The sequence below is a fragment of the Papaver somniferum genome, chromosome 2, assembly GCF_003573695.1.
Source record: "Papaver somniferum cultivar HN1 chromosome 2, ASM357369v1, whole genome shotgun sequence".
NCBI classification, from domain to species: Eukaryota; Viridiplantae; Streptophyta; class Magnoliopsida; order Ranunculales; family Papaveraceae; genus Papaver; species Papaver somniferum.
In genome coordinates, this window is record NC_039359.1 from 150,033,516 (window position 1) to 150,052,125 (window position 18,610).

The 18,610-nt window shown below is 36.7% G+C and overlaps 1 protein-coding gene and 1 pseudogene across 1 annotated transcript; both read left to right on the top strand.

The window, feature by feature from the left end:
• Nucleotides 1–5,133, top strand: part of LOC113352213 — a 50,482-nt pseudogene extending 45,349 nt beyond the window's left edge.
• An 8,217-nt stretch (nucleotides 5,134–13,350) lies between these two features.
• Nucleotides 13,351–16,539, top strand: LOC113352214 (60S ribosomal protein L28-2-like). Its single transcript, XM_026596059.1, has 5 exons — nucleotides 13,351–13,712; nucleotides 13,820–13,952; nucleotides 14,091–14,179; nucleotides 14,738–14,815; nucleotides 16,316–16,539. The coding sequence occupies exons 2-5, from the start codon at nucleotides 13,832–13,834 to the stop codon at nucleotides 16,454–16,456; spliced, it is 429 nt and encodes a 142-aa protein (XP_026451844.1). The 5' UTR covers nucleotides 13,351–13,712; nucleotides 13,820–13,831; the 3' UTR covers nucleotides 16,457–16,539.
• The last annotated feature ends 2,071 nt before the right edge of the window (nucleotides 16,540–18,610 follow it).

An 18,610-nucleotide genomic window follows, 5' to 3' on the forward strand; every position in this document is an offset into this window, starting at 1 on the left:
TGATGCACCCTTGGTATGAGAAAGACAAGTGCATTCTCTCGGTAATGTCTAAGCTAAGTGAAGAGGGGGTATTAAGCCTTCAATGGCCTATGCGTAAGACCATGGAGTGACTTATGCCTGGACAAGACTCGACAATATGACAGTTACTCGGCTAGATAGGAAATTAAGTGATGAATTTCATATGTTGAGGCAAGGATTTATACCCTTATTCTATGGTAAGTTGGAATAGTGTGGAAGCTGAGTTAGTTGCATCATGTTGCACGAGCATGCTTGCAAGGGCAAATGGACGTGTATTTGCCTAGATTTAAGGATCGGTTAGTAGCATCATTATGACGCATTGGGAGAGTTATGGACCGCGCGCCCAGGCACGCCAAGCGTAATTTTTCGGTCCCTCACAGTTGGTATCAGAACAAGTTCTGAGATAACTCTAAGGAACGTGTGGAGTGGTCTCGCCAACGAGTAATTTTCCTTTAAATGGAAAAAAAGTTGGAGAGTAGTCCAACTTTTGCGTGGAAAAAGTTTGTAACTGCCAGACCAGTTACTTTGCGGATCGAGTTTAGCTTCTTCAAGCGCTGTGAGTTTTCCAGAAAATCCTTCTGGGACAGTTGGCTGGTATCTAGTACCACTGGCATAGGGATTGATCACCCCTCACCCGTTCGGGATGGTATCCGTTGTCAGGTTGGACTAGCTACTCATTACGATAGGTAAATGGAAATCCGTCAGGGACGGTGACTTGCATCCCACTGCACTGGCATTAGAGTTGGGTCCTCACAGTCTTGTGTTAATATTTGACTTCTCATTTTTATGAGCTTTTCACTTGTGAACTTAAGGGATTCTTGAGTGGTGGTATGGGACGCCATTCAGGATACTTGGTTGAGACATCCTTTTGGAAACTGGCTAATTGGGATTCTTGGTAATGTTGTGGAATCTTTTTGGATGCTTGAGTATGCGGTGTGAGACGTTTGCTCAGAAGGTCCTAATTGATGTTCCATGAAAAACTGAAGAAACCTTGTGATTTCTGAGCATCTAGTATGAGACTTTTGCTTAGAAATCCAAACCGAAGAATTTTCCCACAATAGTTTTGTTTCGAATTTCCGGGAAGAAATTCTTTAAAGGAGTGAAAAATGTAACACCCCGAATATTTAGCATGGCGCATGCTCAGATATGCGGCATGGCATGAGATGAAGATTCATCTCAAGCTTCTGTCACGTTAAGAGGAATATTGGTCCAAAGCCAATATTGCATCATCATGGTGCATTGGCCAGTTGGCTAGATGACCATGCGCGTTGTTGCACAATCATTGCGCAATATGCTGGTTATTGGCCTAGATCCAATATTGCACAATCAATGTGCATCAGGCCAGAGAGGGATAACCGAGTGAATGTTGCGCAATCATTGTTCAATAGCCAGAACGAGTGTGCGCAATCATTGTGCATTACAGAACAGAACTCAACAATCATTGCCGGTTATTCAGGGATACATGGCAACGTCCATGAATAGTGAAACAAATTTGTAAATCCTCTCCCCTTTCTTGAGTTGTATAAATGGTAAGTTAACATATATAGGGAGGGGTAGTTAGTTGAAGGTGCATATGCGGACCATGCACCAAGTAAGCTTCATATCTTAGCAGAAAAAGTATAAATGATGCGTAAGCTCATTTATAGTTGCGTAGACTTGCAAATAGGGCATTTGATGCTTAGGCATTACTATGCCATGTCGCTGACTCGATAATACGCAACCTTTGTGCATTTTGACAAAATGACCTATACGGACTAGGCTATTTCATCATTGACTGGCCACGGCCTTGCACACGAGTTGGATTTAGTTGCTTGTCCCTTCGAGGATGAACTACGGTCTATGCTTGATCCCTTTAGAGTAGGTAAGGGTACGTAGGAAGACACAATGAGTTGCATCATTGCTGGTCCGGCACGTTGTCGCTCATATCGTCTAACTGCGAGATGACTGCGGCATATATACTAGGCTTTCAGATCATCAAGCTCGGTAGCTCTACGCAAGAGATGATTGTGGCCAAACTTGATGAGGCAAGTTGCATACAATTCTTTGGATGCTCGTACTTCCTATCAAGCTACAAGGAGTTGGCAAATGTACCAATAACGCATTGGGCATGGCTTGGAAAGTAAGGTACATCGATATGCAAGTTAACAGAGCTTGCATAACCCTAAGGAAAGTACGACATGAGCCTGATTGTTGCACCCTTGGAACGAGCAAGACAAGTACATGCTCTCAGTAATGCCTAAGCTAAGTGGAGATGGGGTATTATGCATGTAATTACATATGTGTAAGCCCAAGGTATGCCTTATTGTTGGACAAGACTCGGTAGTATGACAGTTACTCATCCAGATAGGAAATTCAATGATGAAATTTCCTACATTGAGGCAAGGCTTTATACCCTTGTTCCATCGTAAGTTGGAACGGTGTGGAAGCTGAGTTAGCGGAATCATGCTCCACGAGCATGCTTGCAAGGGCAAATGGACGTGTGTTTGCCTAGATTTAAGGACCAGTTAGTATCATCATTATGGCGCATCAGAGGTGGGGTGGGGGGTTATGGCCTGCGCGCCCAGGCACGCCAGGCATAATTTTCCAGTCAGTCACAAAGCATGTTCAGGTAACTTTAAAAAAAAAATTAAGACGTCATTTGGAAAAAAAAACTTGCACTTATCCCAAGTTTGTTCGTACCAGATCCAAGTTGGTGCGCAGAAACAGATTTAGTGAATACCCTAAAAACTTATGAAAAATTGAATTCGTGTCATCCACTGCCTTTTTTGCACTGAATGCCCTAATATTGGGTTTGGATGCAGAATTTTAAAGGTGGGATTTATGGGTCCAGGGGATTCGGCGGAATTACGTTTCTCTTGGTATGTTTGGTTGCCCAAATCCCAAACATATACAATTTTAAGATTCTTAGGGCAATGCCAAACAGTACATAGACTTTAAAAAAAGATAAGTTTATGAATCTTAATATTTTTAACTAAGTTACTAAACATAAGAGGGATTCACATGAATCCTAGAATTTGTAATCTTATGGAATTATAAATTTCAGGAAATTGTGAATTCCACAAATAAACCCACCATAATATTATTTGGTCCAAACACTAAAAAATCCCTAAACTTCTCATTTCATTGTAAGCATAATATTATTTCTAGCTTGATTCGATTCTTATGATTGATTTTGACTCAGGATTTGATTGAAATTTGGTATGTGTTTTGTTAGTACTGCAAAGGAGAAAATGACAACAGTACCAGGGTCTTTGATTTGGGAGATCATGAAGAGGAACAATGGAGAAGAAACCATTAATATGGTATTGCAGGGTTAACGAATGCAAAAAGTCAAAAAAAGTTTTGTCAAAGAGTGTGGAAATGGAAATCAAGTGGTTCAGTTCAGTAAAGAACCTAATAATCTTTACAGTGTTAACTCCTTCAAACACTCTTGTAAGTAAACAAACAACAGCTGGTCTTGTACTTTTGAGTGGTGATTGGGGTTTTGTTTCGGTGAAATTGAAGGGATTTTGTTACTGATTTTTGTTGGTGGTGATTTGGGTACTACAGGGTTAGCTGGAATTTGGAATAATTTATTAATGGAATCTCTCATAGTCTCATTCTAGTTGTCATGTTGTAGTGGAACTGTTAATAGTGAAGCCTATTGATACTCTGTTTAGCTAAAGTTACAAAGAAATTAGTCTGTGTTCTGTTGACTTTTATGTTTCAATGAGATTGACAACTTGCAATATGGTGCGGTCACGTATGTTTTGCATCTTATTGCTTCCATCGATGTTGAGCTGCTATGTGTACTTGGAACAGGGTTACTAGTTCTTGCTGCCCCTATGTTCTCATTGCCTTTTTTAGGGCAACTCATATGGAGCAAAAAATCATACCTTTGTGATAGTCCATATCTTATGGACCAAAAAGTGCTACTATGGATGTTTTTAACATCCATATGTTTGTGAGGTCAAGAGGGTACGCCTCAAATCAGTGGAGGGTGTTGTGGAGAGTCCATCCGGTCATTGGATGACCGGATATCCCATCCGGACACCAAGTGTTAGGATCAATTTTTTTTGGTTTTTTTTTATTCTCATCCGGTCACTGAATGACCGGATGAAGTTTTTTATTTTCCGAAAGGAATTTATTAGTGACGGATATAGACGTTGCTGATTCAGTTTAGCGTTAAGAAATGAAAAGTATGACATATTTGCAACGTTTAAGAGTTACTGATTCACGTAAGTGTTTTCTCAAATTAGAAACAGTTATATCTGTTGCAAAATGTCATATTTTTCAACCCGGCCGCCTGCTGACCGGATGGATTAATCTTTTTGGTTTTTCACCATGGCGGGTTTTAGCTCCACTCTTTGTCGAGGGTCCACATATATGTGGATATTCCTTAAGTTATGGATGATTTTACCTCCATACCATAGGAGTTGCCCTTAGGACAAGCATGTAATGGACATCTGTGTTACATACTGACCTTATGTTGCTTAGCCTGAGTTTGTATGTATGTACGGAAAACAAATTTGGGGTAAGCCTGCAGTAGGGTTCCTGTCTACGACCATGTATGATTATATACTTAAACTAGCTTTTGTTCGGTTTTTGACTACTGATACCTTTGTTGCATGACTTTGGTGCTTTGAACACTAAATATCCTTACTCTTCTTAGACTTTTTCTTAGTGCTATATTTTGTTTGATGCAATCTGGTTCTCTTGCTACTTCTTTTACAGATTGTTCTTGTTTAGAATGGCGTAGTTTTGGTGCATATATCATAGTTTTACTAAGTTTCAAGCTTAATTTAGTTCTATGTAATTATTCTTTCATTCTCGTTGATAAGCAAGAAACTGATTTTGCATTTTTGTTCTTTAAGCTCTTAAAAGCTGATTATTCAGGTTGCCGTTATCTTCTACAGAAGGGACTTGAAGGGTGCAGCTCTTGCAAGGTTGAGAGCTGTTCACAGGAGTCTCAAGGTTGCCTAGTCTGGTGTTAGAAAGAGGAACAGGCACACTTCTAAGAATGATTACTTTTTTCTAAGTTCAAGATTATATAGAAAATATTTCAATGAAAAAAACAGAAGAAAATTAACTTCCAAAGTAAAAGTTGTATACAGATTCACTAGATTTAGAAACTGAATATCAAATACTATGTGATCAGAAAACTGGGGCAATCGAGACTAACCCCATTGCTGTTCAAAAGGAAATACAAAGTGAGACCAGCTTAAAGATCCCCAGGAAAGTCAACAACATCATGGTTGTTATCCTCCAAGAATTGGTTGTCAACTATCTTAGGAAACTGGAGTCTTTCAAACACTTTTTCCTGGCAATAAGCTTATCCAAGGCTCTGTCGTACTTCTTCTTGGCGAGAGAAATATCATAGTTAACTGTTCCTCTTCCACCAACTTTGTTACCACCAGGCAATATTTGTACAATTGGTTTGCGTAATGAAGTGTTTGGAAGGAGAATCTGCGATGCAAAATATATATTTATTAAAATCAATAGTTGATTTAAGAAACAATCATTATTAAATTAAAGCTCTGGAATCAAAATTTTAATGATTAAAATCATCAAACACAAAATGCTGCAATTCTGATATCAACTTTCTGAAGGTGGAGTAGTTACCGCCATAATGGCAGATGAGCCATCATTTGAGAAAAGTGACACAAAGAAGGGAATTAGGATTTCTACTAAAAATGTTCCGGCATACTGTCTCACCATTTCTTTAAGAGAGGTTAGAGGAGAAGAGAAATTTTTGATGGACGAAAGTGTTCCCTTTTTTCCTTGGCTTTTTATAGACCTGCACATACAGTACGTGCTAAGCATGTGATTCATCTACTTAGAAAAAAGAAAAGGTTTTTAAACTTGTAGTTAGATCACACAAGCCTTACGAGAAGATGGAGTAGGTTGTGGGTGCAACAATTTGCACTTGCTAAGATTGAAAGCAGACCGACATAGTTTGGTTGGTTGCTAGCTCTAGTCTCTACTCTAGGTTGTTGTTGGGCCGAGCTTATCAAAAGTGCGTTTCATCTTGAGGCTTGTTGTGATTACGATGCTCATTAAGAATTTTGTTGGAGGCTGAGACGCCGAGTACTTATTTTGCATGCAGTTGATATACATTAGAGTCATACACTGACTTTGACCGTCTGGCTCACTTTAAGATCTCGCTAGCGACCAATCGATCTGTGTTCGTTCGTTTGGTTTAAGTTTAGTCTGACAGGTTGGATGAGCTTTTCTTAATCCAAAATACATTACGTGTGGAATTGAAAAGTGGGCTTAAGCTCGGCCAATGTAAAAGAAATTGTGAAAGCCTGACTAGTTTGTAAGCGGGAGACAAACCTGAATCAAAAAAGTGAAAACTAAAGGGAGACATATTTTTCAGATTTTCTCCACCGTGAAACTCACAGACGGGAATCTTCACGTGCACCCCAAATTTTTTTGAGAAAATTTCTCCCAAACCCATAGTTTTATAAATTATGTTTCTTCTTTCATAAAACGTATTGTGTCTCAAGAATGTCAAAACCCTACATCTACAGGTAGGAAACTACTGATGCAGAGTGATATAGATATGCTTTCAGTTCTGAACGCACCTAGTAAAGCAAACAAGACGGCCCTTTACAGGCCCTAACTCTGTCCCTCTCTTCAGTTTCCTCAATAACGGAGTTCTTCTTGCCGATCAAAGTGTCGACAGTCTACATCAACAGCATTCTCTGGCAAAGTTGTGAAGGTAAGTTTATCCCTCCCTCAAGATTTCGGGATTCTCTGATTCTTATTTCGTAACTAATCTAGGTTTTTTTCAAAATTTACCCATTTTAGGATAAGCTAGGGTTTACAATAAGTCAATTTTTCATAAACCCAACGAGGTAGAACAGGTACAGGATTAACAACTGTTATGCCATGTCATACTTTTCTTCAATCCAGGTTCCTTGGGTGTGCAGTGTAAGTAATTTCGAACTTATTTGAACTGTTTTTGGTGTGAAATGTGAATGAGTAGGTAGCTTCTATAGTATAGGGGTGTCTAAGCCAAATTCTCAACATTTTCCATTACTGCATCAAACCCAGTATTCCAAGGTGATTAATTCAGATGGGTGCAGCTACAGATGTGAAGATGAACTGCAGATGATGGTGTTATGGGATTCTTATGAGGGTGGTAGAGCTTAGAGAGAAGACTTTCTTAATTTTCAATTAGAAGTAAAGCTAATCACTAAGAGAGATTCTTATGAGTGTGGATCCAGATCAATTCTAAAGAGCTTGTGGCACTGGCATATGTAGTTTGAGCACTTTATATGATTATATCTAAGGTGGATAGTTTAAAATGTCGTCTTGGTATATTCCCCCTACCCTTGTCTCTTCTCTGATTCCTTGCAGTGTCAAGTAATTCCTTACACTTACATGCCCCTTTGCAAGTGCTCTTGAAATACTACTTTTTTCATAGTATTGAAACCAACAAAAAATAAGGTTGCATAATTTGTCATGCACCTACAATAATGTCCACATAACATGTTATGCAGTCGTTAAAATGGATGCATAACCTGTTATGCATCCGAAAATATGACTGCATAATGCATTATGCATCGAGGAAATTGTTGCATCATCTTTTATGCATCGAGAAAATAGATGCATACTGCGTTATGCATCAATTTTTTATGTACTGTCTAAAATCAACCAAAACAATGATTACATAACTTGTTATAGATGCATAATTTGTTATGCAGTCGAGAAAATGGTTGCATAATTCGTTATGCGTCTGCAGAATGTGTTATGCATCTTTTTTGGTGGCTGCATAATGGTTATGTATTCAGTTTCCGAAAATTTTCCCTAAAATGATGATCACCTCCGATTTTTTCGTGAAAAACAAAAGTTTGATATTGTTGTTTGTGCTCGTTGCGTAACTCTCTTTAAAAGCTTTCCAATGAGATAAAATTTGTTAAATTCCAAGGCGCGGATTTCTAGATATGTTATATTCAAGTTTGCTTTACAATTATACCCCTGAAAAAATAGTATGCATAACGAGTTATCCCTGAAAAATAGTATGCACAACGAGTTATGTATTGATTCTTAATAATTTCGGATAATTTTGGGTGTCAGGGTACCTAAAATTAATTGTGGGTCTGACAATGAGAATATTATTTTTTTGGGCCTTAGTCATAGATATGGATTAAAAAATTGTTTTCGTTGTCGGGGAAAGGGTCGCTGTTTGAGCGTCTTTTCATCTATGATGTGGCTGTGAGAATCGCTGAAAATTTTATATCAACGACCGGTGTTAATGGTCAATACCTTATGACTGACCCAATCAATCCTAGATATAAATCTTAATATATATATATATATAAAAAATATATTCAGATTGGTTGTCTGGCCTGACTGAATCTTAGTAAATCCCAAAAGAAAACTCAAACTAGGATTCAAATGAGAATCAAATCAAACTCAAATGAGGATCAAATTCAAATCAAATAAAAATGAGAATTAAATTAAACTTGCACACAAATAAACATTCAATTTAACATTAATTGATTCATCGGGTTCAAATTACGCAAAAAAGATTAAAATCTTGAGTTCTAACTAATGTAAATATACAAGAAAAGTAACTAAGTTCTAGGATTTGGTTACAAAACGATGAACTAATAAACTATTGATTAAATAGCAAAATGATAATCTCCGATGATGATGAAGAACTTATCCCTACTTCATGATGGTGTACCTGCACAACAAAAATAAGTTCGGCCATCAGCTGATTAATGTGCGGAGGTCACAATACTCAAGAAAATGCTTATAAAAATAATAACCATCTATGCACATTATCAAAGCTTGAAATGGAGATTTGGGAAACTTTATCATTGAGGGAAATCGGAAAAAAAACAGAGATTTGGACAACTTTATCATTCATCAATTGATAATATGAAACATCAATGAATCATATTTATGGGAATATATATAAAGACATACTTGTGAAGTAATCTTCATGTGTGGACGTCTTGTAAAGCAATACACAAGTAACTTCAACAAAAAAAATATAAAAAAAAAACTCAATAAACCATATTCCAGTACACAACGAAACGTTAAAACCTAGATTACGCACCAGCAATTAAGATGAAAGGATGCACTAATAATAAGAAATAAACCTGGATCGAGTTATTCCTACCGGAACTGACAAGAAAAGAAAGAGATGAAGCACCAATAATTCAATGAGAAATATACTAAAACAACTATCGGCAGTCAAGCTCCACAGCCTTTTTGCGTCTTCTTCTAATCTAGGATTGGAGGCTCTGCACCCACTAACAACAATCAACTTTGAAACTCCATTATTTATGCCTCCTATAGATTTCTTTTAAAATCAAAAGACTTACTTTCCACATTATTCGCAATCCTGATACAATCCTTAACTAATACACTTTTAATTCTAACAATATTGAACAGGAGAGGACAGTAATCTACAAAAGGTTGGTATCCTAACCAATATGATGTCAATCTCTTTGTCTACCTCTGTCCAACCGACACAACGACACAAAGAAATGATATGAAATGTAACTAGTTCATTAACTCACGACCTTGACATATCTCGAGAACAAGATACATAATGGAGGATAAAAAGTACAAAATTGTGAAGTTAGTAATTAATCATATCAAAAATTCCTCATAGATCAGTTAAGCATATATTGTTAGCATGTTTGGTTTCATCATCACAATAAATACGACAAACGAACAAACTAATATATGACAGAATGCAAAACCAACATGTGCCAGATTAAACATGGTAACCCTTTAACATGATTAGAAGCTTCTATCAGTAAACCCATGTCTTCATTCATTACTATATATAAGGATAAGATTGGGTTATTGGTTCTTTGAAATTTAAAAATACGCACTCATTAGGTGTAACCGTGTACATGATAATGAGACAAGAATATCACCCTCAACAAAACCAGAACCATACCTGGATTTAGACTAATGAGTTTGCTTCTGCACTTTATGATGATATTTTATTTTAGGGTGAGCAATGAGAATTCTTATTTTAGGATATAGATTCACAGCCATTTCCAAATACCTAATTACTAGAGAATACCTCTTAGCTTTACTACTTAATATGTCTAACATAAGCACAATCTTTCCAACCCTAACAGGATTTGAAACACCATGTTGTAGTAAATCTTTAAGCATCGTTTCTTTACCCTAATGGAAATACTTGTGAATGATATATATCATTTTACGAATACAATCAAGTTATTAATGTATATCGAATTATAGTTATTGATTTTATAAAGGATGTATGTACCAAGGTTAGAAGATTAATAAAGATACATACCTTGAAAAAACATTATGATTGCATATATGCCACAATCCACATTCATGTAGTTTCCTGACAACATCAAGAGTTGAATCAATGTTCAAATCTCCATGCACATAAAAAAGGTTAAGAAAAAACAACTAAATAGAGAACTGAATAACATTTTTACCTGAGTTTCCCAATACTCATCATTTCCCTGAGCATCTCCATTCTAATACCCATCATATTCAACATTTGTCGAAATTGATGGAGCTTCATTCGCGGCTCCAGTAAAGACAAATGGATCTTCATAAGCATTCTTATTGGGGGTGTTATCTTATAGGATATTCCAAAACCAAATTCCAATTCTTCCTTGTCACATCTTGGCAGTAAAAAACTTGTCTAGCTTGAGAAGCTTGGATGAATAACTCGTCGGTTTCTCTTGATCTCTTCATAAACCTTTCGAAGTTGACAAGCCTCGAGTTTGTATCTCGATCCAAATATGATCCCTTTACTTTTTCTTCAATTCGTACCCAATGACAGTTAAAAACAACTTCTGGGAAAACTCCATAGTCCACTTCAAATATATCTTGCAGAATGTTGTAGTATGTAGTATCATCATCGACAAGGTTAGTATATCTGGAACCTTCTCTGAAGATGGTACAAGCATCCATGGTAACTCCACTATTTTGTGTAATAAAGCCTTTTTTTGCATCAGATGTATAGAAAAGATACCCATTAACAAAATATGCGTTATACGAAACTGCTGAGAAGGAAGGACCAAGTGCCATCCTACGGAAATCTGTCATGGAATTGCCTTCAAGTTCTTCAAGTTATTCATGTAGCCATGGAACGTAGTCCAAAGGACACATCCTTCCCGTACAAGTTTGGTTAAAATTACGAAGATATGTAGCGTATTTCATGTCACATAAAAAAGAAAGAAAAGGAAGAAAGCGATAAGTGAGAAGGTTACTTTTTAAAGCGTAATGAAATGATTGAAAGAGAAATAAACATAGGATTTACTTACGCTTCCCATTCAGTATTTCATCTGAGTGTCTCGGTATCCACAAACGAACTTGTTCATACTGTAAGTTGGTTAATGAACATGGTTTTCCTTGCGAACCAACTGGGTTGGGCATTTGTATCTTTCCACGACACTTAAAATACTTTTGCCTCGGGAAGGATCTCGGCGCAATGGCGCACTCCTTCACTGACCCCATACTGTTTTGTAATAGAGCCTTCTATATAATTTTTGTTGCGACCAAGAACCTTGTAGGCTCTCCTCATCCTGCACATACAATTGGTAAACAAGTATTTGTAAGTTTACTGAGTTCATAAAGTATAAACCAAAAGATATATACTAGTGACTAGAGGATTGTACCTCTTGAAAGGGTACATCTACCTAAGTTGAACATGCCCCAATTGATGTGCATATTCTTCCAAGTGTACGACAACATGAGTCATACTAACAAAAAATGCAGGAGGGAAGTACATTTCAAAAACGCATAATGACTCCACAACACGATCATGCATTACACGAAGCTCAGCACGATCAATAACCTTAGATGTCAGGACATTAAAAACAACGACAAGTGTCGAACTGCCTCACGCAAAGGCTTATGTTTTTGAAACAATGCATTCATTAAACCCTGCATAAGGATGTGATAGTCGTGCGACTTCAAAACCTTCAATTAGAACTCTTTCAGGCATACTTTTCATTTTTCCAATTCCCATTATAACCAATTGGAACTTTAAGTGAGCTAAAAGTTTTACAGATAACTTCTCTTTCTTTCTTTGATATCCAATAAGGTGCGGGAGGGAGTATCTTTCCATTCTTTTCCTTCAACCACAATCTAGGATTTATGTTTAGCATTTGTGACTCTCTGCGCACTGGAGCCCCATCCTTGGACTTATCCTTATGGCACATGAAAGTTCCAAACAAATTCTCTGCGAAATTCTTTTTTACATGCATGACATCTACATTGTGTCGGATTTGTAGAAACTAATAAGATTAAGTTAAAAAAATAACCAACAACAAAACATATAAAAATAGGTCAAGCTAAATTTACCTCAAATACGGGAGATAAAATAAGATTGACCTCTTCGACCATGGAGATTCAACGGTCCTCTTTACCAACATCCCAAATTCTTTATCTGCAGTTGTTGTCTTGTTGAACAATTCAGCGCCACTCAAACGCCTTGGTGCAACCCTTAAATCATATGACCCATTGAATTGGGATCTTTTTCGTCTATAAGGATGAAACTGATCTCTTAAAAACCTTATATGACATATATAAGCAAACTTTGAACCTCATTTTAGCCTTAATGCCTCTGTATTTTCTCCACAAACAGGACAACCATATCTTCCAGAAGTTTGCAAACCCGAAACATGAGCATATGCAGGAAAGTCATGTATACACCACAACAACAATTGCTTTCATTGTAAAGTAAGTCTTCGTATGTGCATCGTAGGTTACCTTTCCGAGTGACCATAACTCATTTGACTCGTCGATCAGTGGCTGCAAATAAACATCAATGTTATGGTTGGGACCAAGTGGACCAGGAATCAGCAGGATTTGGATGTAGAATTTCCAAGATGGGATTTATGGGTCCAGAGGATTTGGTGGAATTACGTTTCGCTCATAATGTTTGGTTGCTCAAATCTCTGGAATCACGTTTCCCATGGGAATCAATTTTCCATCAAATTCTCCATATAAAGTCCGACCCCTCCTCTTAAGATTTGCCGGAAAATTTATTAAGGGATTTATGGGCCCACTTTTTTAAACTTGAAATTCCATATTTATGCAGTATTAAGATTCCAAATGTATTCAAACAATATATGAACTTTAAAACAAGATAATTTTATGAATCCCGAAAATTGTAATCCCATGAGGTTATAAATTCCTCATCGTCAATTTTACAAACAAACCCACCGATTTCTTTAGAAAACAAAACGAAAATTGTCTTGGGCCTAAAAAATTGCCATGAGTCGAAGTCTAGCGAGACCTTTTTTTCGTCTTGGAGTTTTAGCACGGCATGTTAGGTCAACATATTAGAGGGCGATCATTTTTTTTTCTCCTCCCTCTCTCGTCTTCGTATCCCTCGCAGCTCTCAAAACCCCAGTTGAGCCAAAAAATCCGTCCTTCCCATAAACTCAAGTAACCAGTCATAATCTTAATCTTTTCAGATGGGTTTCGATTTGGGTATCAATATAATCAGTGATGGGTTTAATCCCAGTTTTTCCAACACTCACTTTTCCAAATCATTTCTCAATTGTGACTTGTCTTTACCCTGAATCACAATGGAGTTACTAAAACTACTTTAATGACCCTGTATCTGGTGATAAATTCTCAATGCAGACTAAAGAATCAAAGTGGTGGTTCTCTAGTATTCTCCAAAACTCTCAGAGCAGCAACACAAAGAAAAAGAAAAGCCCTAAACATCTCATTTCCTTGTAAGTATTAATAAAATCTGTCGCTTGATTTCATTCTTATGTTTGATTTTTGATTCTGGATTTGATGGAATGAATCTGATCTTGAGTGAAATCCTTTTGTGTGTTAGGTTAAGAAGAAAATGACAACAGTACCAGGGTCTTTGATTTGGGAGATCGTCAAGAGGAACAACGCTTTCCTCGTCAAAGAGTTTGGAAATGGAAATCAAATGGTTCAGTTCAGTAAAGCACTCAACAATCTTTAAACACTCTGGTAAGAAAAACAGTTTCAGTTCAAGCTGGAAATCCTTTTGAGTTCTGATTTGGGTTTGTTTTGATTTTCTTGGTGAGATTTAGGAAGTTTTTTTAATGATTTTTTTTGGTGGTGATTGGGTGTTGTAGGGTTAGCAAATGCGAAAACAGTTTCAGTTCAATCTGGAAAAGGTTCAGGTGTTGTTCTTGCTAACAAACAGAAGAACCCTTCAGCCTTGGTAACAACACTGTCGTGAAGAAGGAATTCAGTAGAATGGCTAAGGCTGTTGCCAACCAGGTAGTTTATTAAACAAGCCCTTCACACATGTATATCAGATTTTGTTATGCAAGTTTGATGATGCATACATGGATAGTTTTAGTATGTTTGTGTAGATGAAATTTATAATCTGGTAGTGTGCATGATTCAGCAAGATGTAGAATACTGTATGTTTGGCATTAGAATATGAGTTCATGTCGTGATGGCCAAGGCTGGAATTTGGAATAATCAAGTGTGGAGGGGTCTCAGATTCTGTTTGCTATGTTGAAGTGGGGTGCTGTCAATAGTGAAGTGTAATTGGTACCGTATTAGCTTAATCTACAAAGAAACTAGTCATGTATTCTGTTGACATATATGTTTCAAGGAGGTTGATGACTTGCAGTATTGTGTAGTCAGTTATGTTTCGCTTTTATGTCTGTCTTGCTTCCACTAATGCTTACCTTCTCATGTACTTGGAATAGCATTATTAGTGGTTTTTAATTGGTTGGTACATGATTTAGTGCAACTACTATGACTAACAAACAAAAGAAGTAAAGAAGTACACAAAACTGTCATGAAGAAGGAATTCAGTAGAATGGTTAAGGCTGCTGGCAACCAGGTAATTTAGTAAATAAACCCTTTACTCATGTTTATCAGATTTTGTTATCCAAGTTTTATGGTTCATATATGGATAGCCTGATTATGTTTGTGTAGATGACTTTTGTAATCTGTTAATGTATATGATTCAGCAAGGTGTAGAATAATGTACGTTTGGTGTAAGAATATGAGTTCGTACTGTGATGGGTTAGCTGGAATTTGGAATAATTTAGTAATGGAGTCTCAGAGATTAGTCTGTTAGCTTAATTGTCATGTTGTAGTTCTAGTTCATATTGTGATGTTGTACTGTGAAACCTACAAAGAAATTAGTCTGTGTTCTATAGACATATATGTTTCAGAGAGATTGATGACTTGCAGTAGGGTGTGGTCAGTTATGTTTTGTGTCTTACTGCTTTCGTCAATATTGAGCTGCTATGTGTATTTGGAACAGGGGTTAGAATTTTGATTGCTTGTAACATCATTTAATGCAAGTGTTTTCGATTTGGTTGTTACTCTGTGTACTCTGTGCTGTAAAAAAAGTTCTCAATGCCTTTATCAGGACAAACATGTATTGGATATCTTTTTTACATACTGACATTATGTTACTTAACTTGAGTTTGTATGTATGTATGTATGCAAATTTTTTTGGGGGTAAACCTGCAGTGGGGTTCCTGTCTGCGACCATATATGGATATATACTTAAACTAGCATTTGTTCTGTTTTTGACTACTGGCACCTTTGTTGCATGAGTTTGGTGCTTTGAACACTAAATATTCTTACTCTTTTAGACTTTTTCTTAGTGCTATATTTTGTCTGGTGCTTCTCCTGTTACTTCTTTTACACAGTGCTATATTTGTAATGGCGTCTCCATTCTACTTGTCATGCTGTAGTGTGGAATTGTCAATTCTGAAGTCTAATTGAAGCCCTATTAACTTAATTTACAAAAACATTGATCATGTGTTCCGTTGACATATATGTTTCAGGGAGGTTGATGCCTTGCAGTATTCCGTGTTCAGTCATGTTCCACCAATGCTTAGCTGCTCATATGTACTTGAAATATCATTACTAGTGTGTTTAGAATTTTGATTGGTTGATACATGATTTTAGTGCAAGTGTTTTGTATGGTTTTGTGAAGCCTTCTTGATTAAGACCACCAGAATTGGAACATGTATTCTGTGTATGTATGTTTAGCTTAGCTTGAGTTTGTGTATGTATGCCATTTTGGTTCGGGGTAAACCTCTTCTTTCGCTTTTTCTTATTGCGGGGTAAACCTCTTCTTTGGCTTTCTCCTAGTGCTATATTTTGTTGCAGTCTGGTTTTCCTGTTACTTCTTTTAGATATTGTTCTTGTTAAGATTGGCTTAATTTTGGTGCAAATATCGTAGTTTTACTAAGTTTCAAGCTGGGTTTGGTTATGTGTAATTATTCTTTCATTCTGATTGATTTCCAAGAAACTGTTTATCCATTGTTGTGAACTTGTTCTTTAAATTCTTAGAAACTGATTGCTTGTTGTTATTATTCAGGTTGCCGATTACTTCTACAGAAGGGACTTGAAGAGTACAGCTCTTGCAAGGTTGAGCTCTGTGCACAGGAGTCTCAAGGTTGCCCTGTCTGGTGTTAAGAAGATGAACAGGCAGACTTCCAAGAAATCTAACTGGGTTTAAAGATGCAGCAGTTGATCTTTTCTTTTTGTTCTACAGATGTCACAAGAGTTTTTGATATATTAATGTTAAAGAGTTTGAATGAATCTAGTTCTTTTAATTTTCTGGTTTTCAAACTATGGATTGGATAATGTTGTCGTTCAATGAAGAAGGAATTCACTAGAATGGCTGCCAACCAGGTAATTTATTAAATGAACCCTTAACTCATGTTTATCAGATTTTGTTATCTAAGTTTTATGATACATATTTGGAGAGCTTGATTGTGTTTGTGTAGATGAATCTTGTAATCTGGTAGTGTGTATGGTCCGGCACGACATAGAATAATGTATGCTTGGTGTAAGAATATGAATTCATATTGTGATGGGTTAGCTGGAATTTTGAGTAATTTAGTAATGGGGTCTCTCATTCTAGTTGTCATGTTGTAGTGTGGAACTGTTAATAGTGAAGCCTATTGATACTCTGTTAGCTTAATTTACAAAGAAATTAGTCCGTGTTCTGTTGATTTTTATGTTTCAAAGAGATTGATGAGTTGCAGTATGGTGTGGTCAGTTATGGTCTTATTGCTTCCATCAAGGTTGAGCTGCTATGTGTACTTGGAACAGGGTTACTAGTTTTGTTAGAATTTTGATTGCTCGATACATGATTTACTGCAAGTGGTTTAAACATTCTGTGCATGTATGCTTAGCTTAGCTTGAGTTTTTACTGACCTTATTTTGCTTAGCTTGAGTTTGTATATGATGTATGCAATTTTGGTTTGGGGTAAACCTGCAGTAGGGTCAGTACCTGTGACCTTATATGATCATATACTTAAACTAGCGTTTATTCCTTTTTCGACTACTGGTGCCTTTGTGGCATGCGTTTGCTGCACTAAATATTCTTACTCTTCTTAGGATTTTTCTTAGTGCTATAGGCTTTTTCTTAGTGCTAAACCTTGTTTCAATCTGGTTCTCCTGTTACTTCTTCTAAACATTGTTCTTGTTAAGATTGGCTATATTTTGGTGTAACTAACTTAGTTTTACCAAGTGTCAAGCTAGGTTTGGTTATGTGTGATTATTCTTTCATTCTTCTGGTTGATTTCCAAGAAACTGATTTTGCGTTGTTGTGTACTGTTTTTTAAATTCTTAAAAGCTAATTGCTTGTTGCAATCTTGCTCTCCTGTTACTTCTTTGTTTGTGTTACTGATGGCATAGTTTTGGTGCATCTATCATTGTTTTAGTAAGTTTCAAGCTAGTTTTGGTTCTGTTTAAAGAAACTGATTGTGCATTGGTGGTGTGTGTACTGTTCTTTAATTTCTTAAAACGTGATTGCTTGCTGTTATTCTTCAGGTTGCCGAGAAGGGACATGAAGAGTGCAGGTCTTGCAAGGTTGAGAGCTGTTCACAGGAGTCTCAAAGTTGCCAAGTCTGGTCATTAAGAATAGGACACACAGACTTCCAAGAAATCTAACAGAGTTTAAAGATGCAGTTGATCTTCTCTTTTTGTTCTACAGACATCACAAGGGTTTTGACATGGTAGTGTTAAAAAATTTGAATATTGATTCTGGTTCTTTTGTTCTGGTTAATTATCAAACTCTAGTCCACATGTTTTTAATCTGGTCTTTGCTCGTGAATCATCAACGAACTTGTAAGCTGATCAAACCAAAATTGTTGGAGTACAACTGTCACCCTCACTCTCACAAGAATGAAAAGAAACATAAACACAAGAATAAAAACAAACCAATTTAAACAGTAAAGAACGAAAGGAGGTTGAAGAATACTAAACGAGGTGGAGTTGAAGTAGTTACCGGGGTATCACGAAGAACAACTCTGATATCAACTCTGTCCAATGTCACGGTGGTTAGGAACTTCGACACGAATGGCATGCAACTGTGTATGTACGAAGGCAAAATGAAAATAGTGGCAAATGAGCTATCATTTGGCAGAAGTGTAACGAATTTTATTAGAACGGTTTTTTGGGGACCATGGTTATTTTGGGACCATGGTTTCATTTTGCGTAAAGACATTAGAAGTACATGTAGGTCACCCCTTATCTAGATATTTATATTAATACCTAAATTATTCTCTTGATTAATTTTTGGTAATGATTAGTTAGTGTTAGTTAGTATTAATACCTTTTCCATATACGTGGGTTACCGAACTCGTTCTTTAATGGGGGTTTT

Coding starts and splice junctions, on each gene's coding strand:
- LOC113352214 (XM_026596059.1), top strand. CDS start 13,832: ATGACAACAGTACCAGGGTCTTTGATTTGGGAGATCGTCAAGAGGAAC. Junction 13,953..14,090: donor TAAAGCACTCAACAATCTTT/AAACACTCTGGT, acceptor TGGGTGTTGTAG/GGTTAGCAAATGCGAAAACA. Junction 14,180..14,737: donor AGAAGAACCCTTCAGCCTTG/GTAACAACACTG, acceptor CTATGACTAACA/AACAAAAGAAGTAAAGAAGT.